Raw genomic sequence first — 19,575 nt, 5'->3', positions numbered from 1 at the left:
ATTCATAGTGTAGTTTTATTTTAATTAATTTTTTTCATTACTAAGGACTTATGGGCCACCCTGTATTTTATAAAATTAGGGTATGATGAGGCTGACATATCCTTATAGGATAAAAGCCTCTAAATAAAAAAGATAAAAAAAAATTTGATAAAGACACTTTACTGTCTTTTTAGCAGTCATAAGAATATTTACATGTGAAATGGAGCAGCTTTTAGACGATTGTGACATGCATTTCATTTATTTGTTTCCAGATGGTTAACACGATGAACCTAAACAAAAGATTAAGGATTTAATTCAAGATCTGCAGAGGATTGACAATGATGACTTCATCCATCATGAAAAAGTATATCTAGAAAGAATGTTCAATACATGGGGCACACTAAAAGTTGTGCACTTCTAGCTAATCGGAACTATTTGAATTTTGAATGTTATATTTTTTGAAATATAACATTCAAAATTCTGAAAATACAGAAATGTGATTTGATGAGAGGTTTCACTTTTACCAACTTCGAAGAGGCAGTGATAACGTTCAATCAGCACGTAGAAAATGCCTTCAGATCTGTGGTCCTCCTGTTTTAAAAAATGGTTCGATCGCATGAAAAAATGTTTAAAGTGTAAAGGAGAAGGAGAGTATTTTGAAAAGCAATAAACATAATATTTTGGTTATAACATGTGTAATACACTACGTAAGTAGATATATATATATATATATATATATATATATATATAGCGGCGCACCCGCCGGTAGCCTCGCGCTGTTGGCTCGTTGCTAAGCAACGGATACCCCGGTAGCGGTTGGGCAACGGGAGGCCGGCGGCAGTTGGTCGTTGAACACCGCACGCAGCGCAATAGTCTTACAACTTATTTTAATTATTTTTATAACGATCCAACAATTGGTTTCCCAACTCGGGCAATAACAGTGATTATTCGTAACGAACTCACGTCGACAAAATACTTATCGTACATGTTCGTGTCTATAAGGTCTTTGTCTTACAGCGGTTTTGAAAAGTGAACTGTTACCAAGTGCGTAGTGCGTACAGGCGGTCCTCGACTTACGTCGTTTCGATTTACGTCGTTTCAAGTTACGTCAAACAATGTTTTGACACTATTCCTCAAGCATACGTCATTTGTTTCGATTTCCGGCATATCGGAGAATTCACTTGTCGCAAGGTCAATGTCCGTGAGGGGCGCGGGCGGGGCGCGGTGTCGTCTCGTGCGGGGAATACCCCGCAAATGTCGCTGATTTTGTTTAGTACATTCAGGGACAACGGACAATCAAGACGTAATAAATTAGTTTTTTTGCATCTTTGACAGTTTTTGTGTTTACATACATATTTAAGTGAATTTTAAACAATGCCACCTAAACAAGACAGTAATAATAAAGTGAAGAAGAGAGTAAGAAAGTCAATTACAATGGAGGTTAAATCTAAGATTTTAAAACTCAAAGATCGCGGTTATTCGACTTCATCTATTGGACGAGAACTTAATTTATCACGCACGACGGTACAAACAATATTGAAAGATAAAGAAAAACTCTTAACAGCTCTTCCTTCCGTCTCTTCAAACAGCACTATTATACGCAAAAGGAATGCTTTAATTTATGAAATGGAAAAACTATTGTACAATTGGATTCAAGATCAAACTCAGCGACGGGTTCCTCTAAGTTTGGATATTATACAAAATAAGGCGCTGAGTATCATCAACACACTGCAAAATAAACGTGGCGAGAATAATAGTGACGAAACAAAATGTTTTTCTGCCAGTCGCGGATGGTTCATGCGCTTTAAAACGAGATATTCGTTACATAACATTCGAGTGCAAGGAGAAGCTGCTAGTGCCGATCATGTGGCTGCTCAGAGTTTTCCTGGAATATTAAAGGAAATTATCGAAAGTGGAGACTATTCGCCTAAACAAATTTTTAACGTGGACGAAACTGGTTTGTTTTGGAAAAAAATGCCCTCTCGTACTTTTATATCACAGGAAGAAAAGTCTATGCCTGGATTTAAAGCGGCTAAAGATCGTTTGACGTTGTTATTGGGTTCGAATGTTGAAGGTGATCTTAAATTGAAACCCCTTTTAGTTTATAGGTCTGAAAATCCTCGAGCTCTCAAAAATTACGTCAAGAGTACTCTTCCAGTTATATGGAAGGCTAATCCAAAGGCATGGGTTACATCAATACTTTTTGAAGAATGGTTTACTAAGCATTTTATACCTGAAGTGAAACAGTACTGTTCAAACAATAATTTGGCTTATAAAGCTTTACTTATTTTGGACAATGCTCCCGGCCATCCTGTGCGTATTGCCGATATTGATCCTCAAATCAAAGTCGTGTTCCTGCCTCCCAACACCACTTCGTTGTTACAGCCGATGGATCAAGGAGTTATCGCGTCTTTTAAGGCCTATTATCTCAGGAGAACTTTTTCACAGGCTGTAAAGGCTAATGAAAATGATGGCATGGAGCTGAGAGATTTTTGGAAAAGTTATAATATCCTGCAATGCGTAAAAAATATTGCTACTTCATGGGATGAGGTGACACCCAACAATTTAAAAGGAGTGTGGAAAAAGTTATGCCCATTTTTTTTTGAGCCATCTGAAAGTTCTACATCTACAGATCAACCAAATGTCGATGAGATCACAACTGACATTGTTCATTTGGCTAACCGTTTGCCTGACATTGCAGTTACTACTGATGATATTGATGATCTGTTAAGCTCACATTCGCAAGAACTGACTGATGAAGATCTTATTGAATTGGAGGCACAAGTACAAAAGGAAGCACTCGAGTCACAAGAAATAGCTTCTTCTATTAGTGACTCTGAAAAAGAACTTACACTAAAAAAACTTTCCGTAGCCTTTGCAAATTTGAAGAATGCCATGAAAATTTTTGAAGAAAATGATCCTAATTTTGAGAGAAGTTTTAACGTTAATAACAAAATTTGTGCAGCCTATCACTGTTACCAAGATCTGTATGATAGCAAGAAGAAAGAAGCCAAGCAATCTAGAATTGATAGTTTCTTTAAGCCAAAAGTTTAATTTATTATTTATCATTACATATGTATAAGTTTTATAATTATTATTAAAATTAATAACACACAAATACCAAAAATAACTAGCAATTTCATAAGTGCATAATATATAATTATTTTAAGAACTTACTTTTAATAATAAAGTACGTCCTTTGTTATAAATGCAGTTTTTTTTATTATTTCGAGTCCGTGTGGAACCTAACCCTTGAGTTTTACATGTAAACATATGAAAAAATATGTCTCGACTTACGTCGTTTCGATTTACGTCGCGTATTTCGAGAACCTAACATGCCGTAAGTACGAGGACTGCCTGTATTGTTTTATAGTGAAACTGTTTATAAATCATATTGTTGACAATGCCGCGTAATAATGCCCGTCGTAAAAGTCAGATTAGTGACAGTGAAGAAGTGGCAGACGTTTCCTTCTCCAGTGAGAACCAGTTCGCGTCACTATTGACCGCTTTCGCAAAGGTTCAAGCGGAGTTCAATAGTCAACTCGTAGCAGCTATCCTAGCAGCACAGTCAGGCGGCGCTGCTGGTTTCGTTTCGCCACCACCTTCACCACACACATCACCTGCGATATTGGGTAACTTCGCCAAATGCACGGCCCGGTTCCGCGGCGACACTGACGCCGACCTTGCGGTCTTGGAGGCATTCATCGATAATATCGAAATTTATAAAGAGTGTATGAGTATACCTGACACTATAGCACTAAAGGGCTTGCCGATGCTCCTAGAGGGAGATGCTGCCGTGTGGTTTAGAGGTATTCGAACCTCAGTAACTTCGTGGGAAGAAGCTATGAGTCGCTTGCGTGCTATGTATGGTACGCCGCGGCCACCACACAAAGTGTTCCGTGACATATTTAAGTCCGAGCAAGATGCTGATCGCACAGAAGTGTTCGTGGCCCGCCTGCGCGCCCTTCTCACTACGTTACCTTATGTATTAGAAGAACGAGTACAGCTAGACATTATATATGGGTTACTAAACAGATCTATAAGGAAAAGAGTTACGAGAGAGAGTGTAACTACGATAGAAGAACTTATATATAAAGCCCGTAATGTCGAAGAAGCGTTAAGTGAAGCAAATAAACTGTCGTCGAAGTCGTCGTCAACTGTTACGCAGTCAGCGCGCGATTCCATAAGTCGTGCGCATTGCGCGCCAACAGCGCGCGCCATAACGCCTGTGCGCGAGCAGCGTGCACCGCCGCACGCAGCGCGCGCGCCGCCCGGTGCGCGTCCACGCGCCGAAGCGCAGCGTCCCGCCCCTACGGCGCCGGCCCCGCAGCCGGATAGTGCCGACTTCGCGCCTTCTACGTCCAGTGCTCCGGTAGTAAGTTCTACCAAACGAGGTAAATTTTGTGTCTACTGTCGTAAATCAGGACATGATAGAAGTGCTTGTGATAAGAAAAAAAGTGATTTAAAGTGTTACGGTTGCGGTACCAAAGGTACCATTAGATCCAATTGTGACAACTGTAAGTCTAAAACATTTTACTCTCTTTCTGAATATAATAGTCTAAGTAGTAATTGTAATGTAGGTAACTTTAAATCGTGTGACTGTCGTCAGGCGTCAAAGAATGAAAATTTGTGTTTAGATAGATGTCACACTCAGAGGTCAAAGAATATAAAACTGTCTCTGAGAGACACTTTTCATAATAGTACCCAATGTTGTAGTAATAAGTTGTGTGATTGTAACTATATGTCAGAGAATATAAATGTGTCTCCGAGAGACAATGTTAATGTAGGTAGCAATGTTAAAACTGATAATTTATGTAATCAATGTTTAAATGTATCGCGAGCGGATTTTTGCGTTTCACCGTTGTGTTTTATGCGGAATGACGACTCAACGCGCCGACCTCTATTAAGGGGGGCGATACATGTAAAAAAAAAAAAAATCGATTTTTTCTTTTTTTCATAAATCGTTAGAATAACATCTCAAAAATATGCCTGTAAATATTCAAAACAAAATTATCATTATTTATACATTAAAAACTCATTTAAGTGCCACGCCTCAACTCGACGCTTGAGTGCTATTGTACTCTGTAACTGAGCGCTCGATTCTCGCTACCTGCGTTTCGAATGTAGATTCTTGGGGTCTATTGTATGATCGAACCGGGTCAGCAGATGTTCCAAAAACCTTTTTTTTCTTTAATTCTAGGTATACAAGGACTATATAGTTAACATAAAATACTTAAAACCAGTGTTGCCGTTATTTTAGTTCAGTTCAGTATACTTCTGGCATTCGTTTTGTGCGGAGTAAATTAATAAGTTAAATAAAAATGCAGTCTTATCCTAAAAATAAAAGAAATATATCAACCCGTAGTGCGAAACCACGAAAAAGACAGTTTTATGGAAATCAACACTCTAATAAAAATGAAGAAAATACGGAAGCGCAAAGTACAAGTGCGAGAAAACTCTCTAACGCTGACGAAGAAAATTATCATTACAGTCCGCTTCTAGGCTATCGATTTATCGAGTTTTTTACCGTGTTTACAGCATTGTCAGAGATTTTGATATGTCGTGATTGTAAATTACCTGTGAAATTTGAAGAAAGTGCTAACAGAGGTTTAGGTTTTAAAATCGTCGTGATATGCAAGTGTGGCCTCAAAAACATTTCTTCTGGACCATTAATCAATAATGGATTTGAAGTAAATCGCAGAATAGTGTTAGTCATGCGTCTTTTAGGTGTTGCTAGAGAGGGAATTAACTTATTTTGTAATATGATGGACATTTGTAATGGTATATCTGAAAGTACATACAATGCTATCATCTCGCTGTTACACACCACTACACAGTCGTTATTTCAAGCTTCTTGTGTAAAAGCTGTCGGCGAAGAAAAACGTGAGAACGAAAAGCATGAGCGGCCAATCTTAAATTTAAAAGTTTCTGGGGACGGTACATGGAAAAAGCGGGGTTTTAAATCGATGTATGGGGTCACAACCCTTATTGGATATTACTGTGGTAAAGTAATTGATTTAGCCGTTAAAAGTAGTTTCTGTGCAGGTTGTGCTCGTTGGAAAAATAAAACTAACACTGAAGAATATCGTGAGTGGTTCGAAGAACATGAACCAAACTGCCAAGAAAACCATAAAGGTTCTTCTGGTGCTATGGAAGTCGAAGCTGTAAAGGAAATGTTTTCACGATCTGAAGAATTATTTGGTGTCAAATACGGAAACTACATAGGAGATGGAGATTCAAAAACCTTCAAAGGAATTCTTGATTTGAATCCGTATGGCGACGAATTTCGAGTTGTGAAAAGTGAATGCATCGGCCATGTTCAGAAGAGGATGGGTACTCGTCTCCGAAAAACTAAAAGAGACAATCATCTGGGCGGAAGAGGTAAATTGACGGAAGCATTAATTAAAAAATTATCGTTATATTACGGATTGGCCATTCGAAGAAACGTTAATAGTGTAAAAGACATGAAAGATGCGATCATGGCCACTTACTATCACATGTGCTCTACAGATGATAAACCAAGTCACGAGTACTGTCCATCTGGTTCCGATAGCTGGTGCAAGTGGCGCAAAGCTGAAGCTTTAGGAGAAAATCCCAAAGAAATTAAACATCCAACTCCATTACATCCTGATGTTCAACCTCATATTAAGCCAATTTTTGACGATTTATCTCGGGATGACTTGCTTGAAAGATGTTTAGGAGGTCACACTCAGAATGCAAATGAAAGTTATAATTCTACTGTCTGGCGCCTCTGTCCAAAACATCTCAACTCTGGACGGAAGATCGTAGAGATTAGTGCTTTTATATCTGCAGGGTTGTTCAATGATGGGTTAAATTTTATCTTACAACTTATGAACTCACTGCAAATTGTTATTGGCCGCCAATCCATGTCATATAAAGAGAAAATCGATGAGCAAAGAGTGAATCGAGAAAATCGCCGCAGCTCTTTGACCACCAAACAAGCTCGTCAAGCATGTCTGCAGGAACTTGCAAAGAAAAACGAGTTCCTTGAACGTACCGAAGGACTTCTATATGGCCCTGGAATCGCTGATTAATCGGTAAGCCACTTTAATCATACAGTTTCTATGTGTCAAAACTTTAAACGCGTTTTTCTCAAAACGACATTTTTGAAATTTGCGGGTGGGATAACTCAAAAAGTTCTCAACCGATTCCAATGAAATTTTGCACACATCTACTTTACAGTAATAGCTTCTAGTTAAACCTCAAACATTCCAAAAAAATTTTCAAAAATTAACCCTTTTACCAAAAAAACCATTGAAAAAAAGGTGAAAAATCGAACTTTTTTTTTCTGAGGTGTGCCAATTTACGATTTTGTGACTTTTTTAATTTTTTTTTAGGCTTAACTAGAAGATATATGTTTTATGAACACGTACAAACTAATTTTTTTGATTTCAGATCACCGTACGAAAAGTGAGAACGCCCGCAAATTGATGGCTTTTTCCGAGAGGGTCTTGGCAGATTTATTTTTACGGCAGCCTTTTAAAAAAAAAATAAAAAAAAATTTTTTTTGTGTATTTTAATATATAATAAATAACCCTAAAAAAGTTCAAAAAGATTCAGTCATTCCTTCCCAGTTTAAAAAGTCCTTAAAAAACGGTAAAAATTAAGGCGATTACATGTATCGCCCCCCTTAAATATTGAGGTATATGGGTTTCGTGGTACGGGTTTAATAGATACCGGTGCTAAATGTTGTGTTGCTGGTAGCACTCTTTATTTTTTACTTCAACAGCAACAGCATCTCTTTTGAGAGGATTTGTTGACAGTTAAACTTGCTGATGGTTTAATTCGCGATGTAAATGTAAAGCTCGTGGATGTAAATGTTCAACTTGCAGGTATGCTAATACCTACCACTTTTGTTATTTTCCCCGACGCGAGTAATAATGAAACATTGTTAGGCATTGATTTTTTGCGTAAAGCCCGTATAGTCCTTAACTTACCTGAGAATTACTGGTTCACAGCTGATCGCCCCGAGGTCATTCACCCCTTGTGTTTTGAGTCATGTGGTGACGTAATTGGATGTGCAGCCACAAATGTTTTGCGGCCAGATGAGGGTTCCATGCTATCTCCACCAGAGAAGATTAGACTCAGTGAGCTACTCCAAGAATATGAAGACATCTTTGGAGAAGGGGGAGGGCCTACGCCTTTTGCGGAGCATTGTATAGAGACTGGGGAGCATGCGCCTATTGCTGTACCTCCGTACCGACTTACGCCCGCCAAGAAAGCTGTTATGCAAGAACAATTAGAGCATATGATCCAACAAGGTATTATTGAGGAATGCGAGTCTGCATGGGCGGCGCCAGCTCTTTTAGTACCTAAGAAGGATGGGTCATATAGATTTTGCGTAGATTATAGGAGACTGAATGCTATTACAAAGAGTGACGCTTATCCGTTGCCTGTTATCGACGATTTGCTGCAGTACACAGGTAAAAGTTGTTACATGAGTACTGTGGACCTGCGGTCCGGTTACTGGCAGGTTTCCGTTCGTATGGAGGATCAGGATAAAACTGCGTTCGTGACTCCCTTCGGAATGCATAGATTTAGGCGCATGCCTTTTGGTTTACGCAACGCACCAGCCACCTTCCAGCGGCTCATCGATAGATTCCGGTCGGGAGCAACTCTCAAGGACGTTACCATTCTAGGATACATAGATGACCTCATAATAATCTCAGCCAGCTACGAACAACATCTTCGGGATCTTCGTGCCGTATTTGAACGTCTCCGTACTTTCTGCCTGCACGGTAATCGCGATAAGTGCATGTTTGCGCGTGACAGTGTCAAGTATCTTGGGCACGTTATTACACCCGAGGGAGTATCACCAGATCCAGTCAAGGTCGCTGCCATCTTGGAGATGAAGGAGCCACGTAACTTGAAGCACCTGAAAAGTTTCCTACAAACTGCTTCTTGGTTTAGGAAATTTGTTCCGAACTTTTCTAAAGTCGCGCAGCCGTTGACATTGCTGACAAAGAAGACCCAGCCATGGATATGGGAGGAAAACCAAGCCGCTGCGTTCACGGAACTTAAGAAATTACTTACGTCCGCTCCGATACTTACGCAGCCAGACTACAGTCTTCCTTTTGTTCTCAGGACCGACGCTAGCAATTATGCCTTGGGGGCTGTTCTACTCCAGGGGGAGTCTCAACACGAAGAGTGTCCTATTGAGTACGCCAGTCGTCTTCTAACTCACGCCGAACGAAACTACTCGACAACCGAGCGAGAGGCACTCGCTGTTGTTTGGGCCGTTGAGAAGTTCCGCGGTTATATTGATGGACATCCGGTGCACGTCGCTAGCGATCATCAGCCACTCAAATGGCTGCTCACTCTCAAGTCGCCCACGGGTAGACTGGTCCGCTGGGCTATGAAGCTGCAATACTTTGACCTCAAAGTAGATTACACTCCGGGTAAGGCTAACCTTATTGCAGATACCCTCAGCCGACCGCCATGTGACGAAGTTGCTCGTGACATCTGTGAGGTGTGTACCGTTGTAGTGGAAATTCCGCGCTGGGATGCTGCTACGCTCCGTGACGACCGCCGGTAGCCTCGCGCTGTTGGCTCGTTGCTAAGCTACGGATACCCCGGTAGCGGTTGGGCAACGGGAGGCCGGCGGCAGTTGGTCGTTGAACACCGCACGCAGCGCAATAGTCTTACAACTTATTTTAATTATTTTTATAACGATCCAACACATGTTGTTTTTTTAAGTTACGCAAAACTTACAGTGTGACCTACGTATGACAAGTACCTACATATCAATTACTACAAATGTTACTGATTTGATAAATTCTTGTGAAATCCAATATTACATTATTTTTTTTTTTCTTATTTTCCAGAAGTATGTGTAAGAAATTAAAAAAAAGAGGGTGCTGTTAACAAAGGAGAATGGAGCACGCCAGGGAAGAAGCGCCTCCGCTAACGTAAATGACTTCGATATACCTATTTAGGGAGCAGGGTTTCACCTATATTTAAAAATGCTTGTAACATTTATTTTGAAATAAACTTATTATTATTATTATACCCACGATACGTAATAAAATTAATGAGTTTTATAGTGTCAAAAGTGCCTACGCTGAGAAGTTTGCTTGCCGAACTGAGAGAGTCAAATGAATTCACTGCATGTAGAGAAACATTTAGAAAAATGTTGCATAACAATGGATTTGAGTTCAAAAGAAATCAAAATAAAAAATCTGTTGTTGTAAAAAAAAAATTAAAAATTGCGCCGATTCTCGGAGTAAATCGGTGCCAAAGAAGGCAAAGATAGGTTTGTTAGCCAAGAAAGTCATGGCGACTGTTTTTTTTTTGGGATACACGCGGTGTTATCCACATTGACTACCTTCAAAAAGGAAAACAATCAATGGCGAATATTACAGCAACTTATTGGGTCGATTCGATAAGGCATTGAAAAAAAAAGAGCCACCGCACTTGACCAAGAAAAAGTCCTTTTCCACAAGGACAATGCACGGGTGCAAACATGTGTAGTTTCCATGGCAAAAATCCATGAATTAGGCTACGTATTGCTCCATAATCCGGCCTATTCTCCCGATTGAGCCCCGTGCGACTATTTCTTATTCCCAAACTTGAAGAAATGGATCGGCGGAAAGAGATTTAAGGGCAGGTAACTACCCCAAAAAATCAATTGTATATATTGTACAGTCCTTCCTTTGAAATTAAAGTCTGAAGGCATTATTGGCGAGAAGCGTCATCCATTGCATGTCATCGCTATTTTTATAACATAAGTTTTTTTTTGTGCATGTTATAACACTACTGACATCACTTTTGCTCTTGCGGTTCCTGCTGTAGCATAATTTAAGGAGAGAATATTTTTAGAATATAAAGTCAAATTTTAAGATCAAAAGTTCCAATCAAAGATTTACAATATAGAACTATACAAATCTAATCAAAGGGTGTGATACAAAAATGTTTGCATTGTCATATGCAACGAAGGTTGGTTGTACTTAGTAGTCAAACTTATTGTATCAAGTACTCTGGTTTTCCTCAATGACAACAAGGAGACCAAGTTTTATAATCCCTTTACCTCACCAGGTTCAATAAGTAGCAAATATCTTACCTCGGGGGGCAAAAAGACACCGGAAATTGCAAAAATTTAATATGGATCCTGGTACGAGTACCCTTCTATGTAGTTGGGTGTACTTAATTCTCATCTTAATCATTGTAAATAGCTGATTCAAACTTTCTAAATACGCCCTAATTATTTTCTTTGATTTCTACAGTTCCATGTATTAATAAAATAATTCTGCTGATCCTAAGCCCAGTTAAGTATGAAGGGAAAGGTTGAATTCCAAAATAAAGTATTTAGTTTATTGTTAAAACTTTTCTCGTAGGCACCCTTCCTCTCTCCCTTAGACAGCCGGTGGCCACGGCTTGAGCGTGACGTGTGACAGTGCTTTGTTTGTTTCTCGCCAAAAAAAAACATACAATTCTCACGTAAGTGTCTCGATTTTTATATATTCTGTTATTAATCCTAGCACCAAAAGCTTTACAGTGTAAATATTGTTGTAGTTTTAGACGTTTTATGAGCTTTATGCTTAGTGACAATGCAGCCTACAACCTATTTTTTTTTTAATAAGTTGAATAGTGTGTGTACTGAACAGTGAACCAGATTGACATAGTACCAGGTTTATAGTGAACCTGGTTCACTGTTCAATGATAGTGTTATGCTGAAAATCAATAATATTTTTGATTGTTTTAGGATGTCAGGCCAAGAAATAAGTAAAAAAAATTGGAAAACACAGAAAAGACGGTATGAAGTCAGCATTACTAATGATAGAAAATGGTAGCTCCTTTAGGACGGCGGCAAAAACCAGTAAAATCCTCTAACCTACATTGCACCGTTACGTTAAAAAAACGTGAACATGGTGATAATATTAGGAGTACAAATAAGTTTCCGCCGTTTTATTGTGGATGGCGCGGCACGGAGTTTCGGTTAGCTTTCGCAGATGATAACCGGCTTAAAAAATAGTTTCGACATTCAAGACCAACATAACCTATTAATATTATTGATTTGATATTGGTAAAATATAATTTTTATAACTTGAAAATGTCAAAATTTGAGCCAAATAAGCGTCATTTGCGGGAAATATTAATTTACTTCTTTAATTTAAAGAAATCTGCTGCTAAGGCGCATCAATTGCTCGTAGAAGCATATGGTGAGGGTGCTTTGAGTGAGAGAACGTGTCGAGAGTGGTTTCAAAAGTTTAAAAACGGTGATTTCGACGTAGAAGACAAAGATCGCAGTGGAAGGCCAAAAATTTAGGAGGATGCAGAATTGGAGGAATTATTGGAGGAGGATTCATCTCAAACACAAAAAGAACTTGCTCTAACATTAGAAGTCACTCAGCAAGCAGTCTCACATCGTTTAAAATCATTAGGAATGATTCATAAACAAGGAAATTGGGTTCCGTACGAATTAAAGCCGAGAGATATTGAACGCCGATTATGCTTAAGTGAAATGCTGCTAGCTAGACATAAAAAAAAGGGTTTTTTACATCGTATCGTAACTGGTGATGAGAAGTGGATACATTATGACAATCCAAAAAGAAAAAAATCATGGGGATTACCTGGCCACGCGTCAACATCAACAGCAAAACCGAATATTCACGGAAAAAAACTTATGCTGTGTATTTGGTGGGATCAGCTAGGTGTAGTGTATTATGAGTTGCTTAATCCGAGCGAAACAATTACTGGAGCCCTCTATCGAACACAATTGATGAGATTGAGCCGAGCTCTGAAAGAAAAACGCCCTCAATACTATTCTAGACACGAAAAAATTATTCTTCTGCATGACAATGCTCGTCCACATGTTGCGGCTCCCGTAAAAAAGTACTTGGAAACACTTGATTGGGAAGTGTTACCCCACCCGCCGTATTCACCAGACATTGCACCGTCCGATTATCACCTGTTTCGGTCCATGGCACATGCTCTGACGACGCAGCGGTTTACATCTTATGAGGATACCAAAAATTGGGTTGATTCGTGGATAGCCTCAAAAGACAAGGAGTTCTTCAGACGTGGAATTCGAATGCTGCCTGAGAGATGGGAAAAAGTGGTTGCAAGTGATGGGCAATATTTTATATAAATCTATATTACCGTTCTTCTATAATAAATATTTAATTTGTGTTAAAAAACGGCGGAAACTTATTTGTACTCCTAATATATCACTCGTGCCGAGGTATGATATTAATAAAGTGTTTACTGAAGAACACGAACAAATATTATTAACACTAGGTTTACGGAACCCGTCATTTTGACGGACTTGAAACTTTGTAATGAAACACGCAAAAAATTATAGCTTTAATGTTAACTGCTTTGCATCGTACATTTATAATTTCATTAAAAAAATTATAGATGCTATTATTATTTTCTTAAGCTTTATAAATTTTGAAATATGCATATGGTATACCTATGTCTACGATACCCGATGAGCTGATTACACTCGCATAGGCTTTTTTCGATGTATTGGAAGACCGCTAGCTACGAAAGCCGCTTTTGTGGGTAAATGAGACAATAAGCAGACCTTATGCGTTTGTAACTTATTGCCTAAATACTTGACTGACCCTCGATAAGTGACATACCTAGTTGCTGTAGTGAGATCGATAAGAACATTTTTCAACAAAACTACGATGGTTGGTACTGTCAGAAATAATAAAAGGGAAGTTCCTTTGGAGTTTCGTACGGCGAGAGGTAGTCCAATGTATTCCACAAAATTTGGATTTCACACACCTTGTACGTTATTGTCTTATGTTGCAAAACCTACAAAAGTAGTAATTATTATATCCACAATGCATAATGATGCGAAAATATGTCATGCGCCTGTGTCACGATCACACGGGCGATTTGATTAAACCAGAAATTATAACGTTCGTTACGAATAGAACCTTAAACTACTGTCACTATGTGTGGATACTTCATAAGACTCGTTTGCATCATACGCACAACGGCCCAAATGAGAGGCTAAGCGCGGAAAACAGAGTCTTTCTCACATTCACAAGACTCGTTTGCATCTTGCAGATGTTTTCAGATGGTGTTCTACATTAAATATGCTTAAAACCAATTTTGCTATATAAAAAAAAAAATTGCATCCAATATTTACAAATAAGAACGTGACGGTACAGAGATTTTTTTTCTACCCGAATAGTTGGAATTACTAACGACTAATACCACCCAAAAAAAAAAGGATATGTCTAAGGAATGTTAATTTTCACATAAAAATAAAATCCGACCATATTCGTGTTTCAACTTGTTCGTCCAGCCGACTCTATAAAAGCCGTTTCACCATTTTAAATGTATCACAAGAATAAGAATTCTTGTAGCGAGTGTGTAGTTCTCGTGTGTTACGTTTACTCTAAAGAATAATGAAGGTGAGGTGTTGAATATAAACATAAATTGGTTTTTTTATAAATCTAGTCATCACATATTCAGTTCATGTCCAAAAGCCTAAAGTTGCGATGTTTTGTAACTTAGATCAATTTAATTTTAGTCGCTAAATAATCAAGCATTGTCTTATGATGTAGTCTAATTTGTTCTCACTCTGCAATAATTATATCATTTAATAACGTGTTGTGTTGTGTGTTCATCTATTCGCATTTGTTTCAGCTTTCTATAAACGAAGACACAGTGGATTATACATTGAAAAATTATTATTATCCCAACATAAGTGATGACTAGCGGCAAGATAATACTCTGTTGAAAAACAAGAAAAATTCATCATTGAAGCGGGCTAACAACAGTATTGAGCATTTCTTTGAAGAGCCGAAGAAAAAAGAAGGCAGTTCTCAGATCGTCGGTTGGTCAATCGAATCCGAATCAGTTATTTGTGTGAACTACATATGTGACACCGTGTTGTCTCTAAATACAGACGAGATATTATTGTTACCAAAATCCTTAATATTAAATGAATTTCACAATTATATCAGATTGTGGTATACAAGTGGGAAACTTCCGAAGTCATTAATGGAAGATTTAGAAATTATACTCCATGTTGGGGACATAGTAGCAGTTCAAGTGTCGATAGAGACGAGATAGACGGTATGCAGATACACGCATATTGTGTGCATTGCAACCAAAATTAATACTAGGTAATATTTTTAGTTATTTTAATATTATTGACAATATTATGCCCTGTGTTCTGCTCAAATCAAAATTGTGTTATATGTGAAAATTGTATTATATGCCTCTTTAAATTTGTATATTTGTTACAGAAATCTACAAAAACTGAAGCGCAAACAAAATGTAGCAGATGGCGTTGTGCAGAATAACATATATCATCTTTGCAAAACCAGACTAATTAAATAAGTGACGAAGACACGTTCTAGTTCAATGTGATGTCTGCATCTTACGAAGTAATTTTCATAAAAATAATATTACCAAGTCGCAACATTATCTATCAAATGTAAAAATAATTGAAAGTGCCTTCGGAAATAGGCTTTTAACGTATAGAATTATTTCTATAACCATGTATTTCGTAACTCAATTAAAGACACTAAATTATTTAGTTGATGAATCTTTGAAAAAACTATTTTCGAAGTGAATTTTGTACTATACGAGGTCTGTCCGGAAAGTTCGTATAAAAGTGTTCTGGAATGCGAGAAAGAGGAGTGGGGAGGCCAGGTAAGCGCAGGACCCCTTCCTTATGTCCCTAACAATGCTTCAGTTCTGGTCTGACCACCGTGCGGTGCGAACTGGCTTGTCACGCCATCTGTGAAGTTACCTCTTAACGAAACCCCGTCGGCATGGAGCCCGCTTCCGTTGAAGAGCAGCGCGTCGTAATCAAGTTTCTCTCGAAACTCGGCAAGAATGGCCGTGAAATTTTTGCCGATCTCAGAACAGTTTATGGGGATGATGCTGTGAAGGAACCAACCGTCCACAAGTGGCTAAAAAGATTCAGAGAGAAAATGACCCACGTTCAGGACGTCCTTCCACTTCACATTCCGACGAAAACGTGGAAAGAATACGAACTTGTGTTAATGGGGACCGTCGTTTAACGGTCAGACAGTCGTGTGGCACGAGTTCGTCCAGAATTGGCGCGAGAGGGGCGTTGGATTCTTCACCACGACAATGCCCCTGCCCACACCTCTCTTGTTGTCCGTGAGTTTTTGAGTAAAAATTCCATTACGGTGACCGAACACCCCCCCTATTCGCCGGATTTGGCCCCGTGTGACTTCTTCTTGTTCCCAAAAACCAAATTGGTACTTCGGGGGCGGCATTTGGGGGACATAAATGAGATAAAAAAAGCTACGACGGGGCAGCTGAGAAACCTACAACCAGAGGACTTTCAAGGAGCCTTCTCACAGTGGAAACGGCGTTGGCACAAGTGCATTATGTCACAGGGGGAGTACTTTGAAGGGGATAAAATTGATTTACCTGAATAATTGTAAAATAAAATTTTTAAAAAACTTTTATACGTACTTTCCGGACAAACCTCGTATACGAATTTTGTACAGGAAACAAAGGCATAAGTGTACAAATTTGATTTTCAAACTGGGTTATATGTGTAGGAGATGAATTTAACAACTTTTTTAACACATTTAAAGATACCATCATAACTAAAGTATCAGAATTTGAAAAGAAAGATAGTGGCTGGAGTCTAAAAGAAATTTTAAGTCTTTATATGAATGTCAATAGTTTTAATCCGTTGAGTGGTTCCTCATATATTAATTGACACAACAAAGACCACGAATGCCTTAAATGGACCCAATTGTCGGTATTTTACCCCGTTAATAAAAATGCAGACAGTTTCGTCTTATTCGAAATATCAAAATAAATTCAATAAGGAAAAGACCAACCTCACTGGTACTTCCAAGAGCAATTATTCATGAAATTTTGAAAGAGGATCTGAAGTTTCATCCTTTTAAATTTTCAAATCGTTCAAGAACTGAAAAAAAGTGATTTACGCAAAAATTTTTGTGGAACGTTGTTGGAGCGTTTTCGCATTATATTATAAATCACATTTTTTGGAGCGACGAGGCTCATTTTTACTTAAACGGACACGTTAACAAGCAAAACTGCCGTTACTGGTCTCCAAGAATCCGCAACCCTCGATTGATACATCAAAAACCATCGCAATGCCCCAGGGTAACTGTTTGGTGTGCCTTATCCACGCATGAGATAATTGGACTATTTTTTTTTAAATACTCGAGACCACGCGACGAATGTCAACGGTGAAAATTATCAACGCATGATTACGGAATTCTTTTTGCCAAACCTGCGAGCTCATTCATCGTACTCTTCACACACATGGTTTCTGTTGTAATAACAATTTAATATTAAAACATAGAATAGATATAAATAATTTAACATTAATGTAATCGTGACATAAGTTATTAATGACAGATTGTTTGGATGATAAAAAGCCTATGATGGTAGGTGTGGTATATCACAGTTTCAAGAGGACGGGGCGACTGAACACACAGCCAGAGCTTCGATGAATTTGCTTCGGGAAAATTTCCCCCAAAACTGATTAGTCGCTTTGGAGACATCCCATGGCCACCGAGGTCGCCCGATCTAACTCCCATGTATTTTTCTTATGAGGCTACCTCAAAGAGAATGTTTATAATGACAATCCCCAATCTCTTGTGGCTTTAAAGGGAAATATTCGTCGAGAAATCAGTTCAACTGAATCAAGTTTACTGCAGCGTGTGGAACAGAACACAAGGCTCCGTTCTGAACAGTGTGTTCAACTCAATGGAAGACATTTGGATGGCACACTTTTTAAAAAATAAAATCCGCATTTTCATTCTATCGCCCAAGGCTCTTAATAAAACTTTGTGTCAATTATTACCTTTTTTTATTTAAGTTTGAAAATATAAATCTGCTACTAGACACCCTGTACCTGGCTATGAGTATCTTCCATCAGGCCAGACAATCAACAAAGAATATTATTTATCCGTTTTAAAGCATTTAAGAGGTGCTGTACGTCGCAAACGGCCGGAAATGTAGGCCGACAATTCTTGGATTTTGCATGATGATAACGCGCCATCGCACCGAGCCCGAATTGCAGGAATGCCAAAACTGTGGTAATTGTAACCACTCATTACCAAATGGGTGTATGTCCTCTTTAGTGGTTAAGACAGTATAATTTGACAAATGCATACATAATATGATAAAAGTATTCACAGTTGCCATTGCTTTTAAATTTATAACCACTTATCAATTAAGATGTGATTGAAAATTCGCCCTGTAATCACCGAGTCAAAGATTAAAAACAATGTATATAAATTGGCAAATGAAGACTTCACTGACGGCTTTGCCATTTTTTACGAGGAGGGATCAAAAAGTACTGAAAACGACATACTCCTTGGTAAGAAAAAAAATAAACACTGGCAGGCATAGCCGATTCCCTTTTGTTTTTTTTTTTCTGAATGTATTCATTTGTTTGCTTCATCTCGGAACGTGTTCTCGAAAATAGAGAAAAACGAAGTACGAGCCGTTATTAAATACCTCTGTTTAAAAAAGTTAACGACGCAAGAGATTCATTACGATGTGCGACACACACACACACAAACATTACACTCAAAACACATTCTTCATACATTCGTCTTTAAAATATAAGAAATACCAAGAATACTTGTATTGATATAATAATGTTGATGTTCAGTAATACGAGCATATTGTAAAACTGGAGACAGCCTGGAGATCTGTAGTACAGGTTTCGACTGTGGCGTCTGTAAATAAATATTGTAAATATTCATCTCATAGCCACTTGTCAACATCATTACTTCCTTTTCCATCAAGTAGGTTAATGAAATTGTACATAGATATTTCACCTCTTTCTTTCCTTCGGACTGGTCGTACAGACATGACAGCGACGTTTTATTTTCTACATTCAATTCTGCTGTCATTCTCTCCATCTCGATCGCTCGTCTCTTACACTTTTAATTTCCGTTTTTTTATATATTATTTTCTACATATTCCTTTGTATATAATATTTACCTTCTGTACATAATATATGTAAATAGACAAAGTTAGTTGTTATACTTATTTCCCTCCAAACAACTACACGACCTAGTTCAGACTCCAGACTCTCACAAGGACAATAATTTTAAGTTAAAATTCTAAATAGTCATACAATGTAAAATACCATATTCCTTGTGAGTAGTAAATAAAGATTATTTATTATTATTATTTGGAAGCAACATTAGGTGAGTCTGCTCCGTTGTATTCCACTGTCTGGTATGGTGGACTTCTCAATTTCGAGTAGAGAGAACGAGCACGGAAGACGAATATCGTTATGGCCGTCCATCGACGTCAGTCACCCAAGAAAATGTTGCGAAAGTCGAGAACACTGTATTAAGCGATCGAAGAGTTACCATCCGATACTTAATTCAAGAAACGGGTATTTTGTATGGAAGTATTCAATCCATATTGAAACAATCTTTGAATATGAGAAAAGTCTCCGCATTATACCCATCTTGCGGAGACCGAGACTGTTAACCGACAGTAAGAAACAAAATCGACTTGATATTTCGAAGATATTGTTAGATAAGTTTCAAGAAGATTCTGAAAACTTTTTGTCTCGTTTCGTAAGAATGGATGAAACATGGGTCTATAATTTCGATCCCGAGACAA

The 19,575-nt window shown here is 38.3% G+C and overlaps 3 protein-coding genes across 3 annotated transcripts; all 3 read left to right on the top strand.

Annotated features, from left to right (window-relative positions):
- The first annotated feature begins 1,353 nt into the window (after nucleotides 1–1,353).
- Nucleotides 1,354–3,033, top strand: LOC113513546 (tigger transposable element-derived protein 1-like). The gene has a single exon (XM_026897534.2). It carries the CDS (start codon nucleotides 1,354–1,356, stop codon nucleotides 3,031–3,033), a length of 1,680 nt encoding a protein of 559 aa, XP_026753335.2.
- A 349-nt stretch (nucleotides 3,034–3,382) lies between these two features.
- On the top strand, nucleotides 3,383–9,535 carry LOC128200081 (uncharacterized). Its single transcript, XM_052892204.1, is given in 4 exon segments — nucleotides 3,383–4,815; nucleotides 5,345–6,993; nucleotides 7,338–7,410; nucleotides 7,609–9,535. Coding segments are annotated over 4 exon segments (5,082 nt in total).
- Nucleotides 4,889–7,616, top strand: LOC128200100 (uncharacterized). The gene is made up of 2 exons (XM_052892296.1): nucleotides 4,889–7,037; nucleotides 7,396–7,616. The coding sequence occupies exon 1, from the start codon at nucleotides 5,301–5,303 to the stop codon at nucleotides 7,032–7,034; it is 1,734 nt and encodes a 577-aa protein (XP_052748256.1). The 5' UTR covers nucleotides 4,889–5,300; the 3' UTR covers nucleotides 7,035–7,037; nucleotides 7,396–7,616.
- Nucleotides 9,536–19,575: the final 10,040 nt, after the last annotated feature.

Source organism: Galleria mellonella, unplaced genomic scaffold (genome assembly GCF_026898425.1).
Source record: "Galleria mellonella isolate WM207_F2 unplaced genomic scaffold, CSIRO_AGI_GalMel_v1 utg150, whole genome shotgun sequence".
NCBI classification, from domain to species: domain Eukaryota; kingdom Metazoa; phylum Arthropoda; class Insecta; order Lepidoptera; family Pyralidae; genus Galleria; species Galleria mellonella.
Note: the sequence above shows the minus strand (reverse complement) of the source record. Positions and strands in the feature narration are given on the sequence as shown.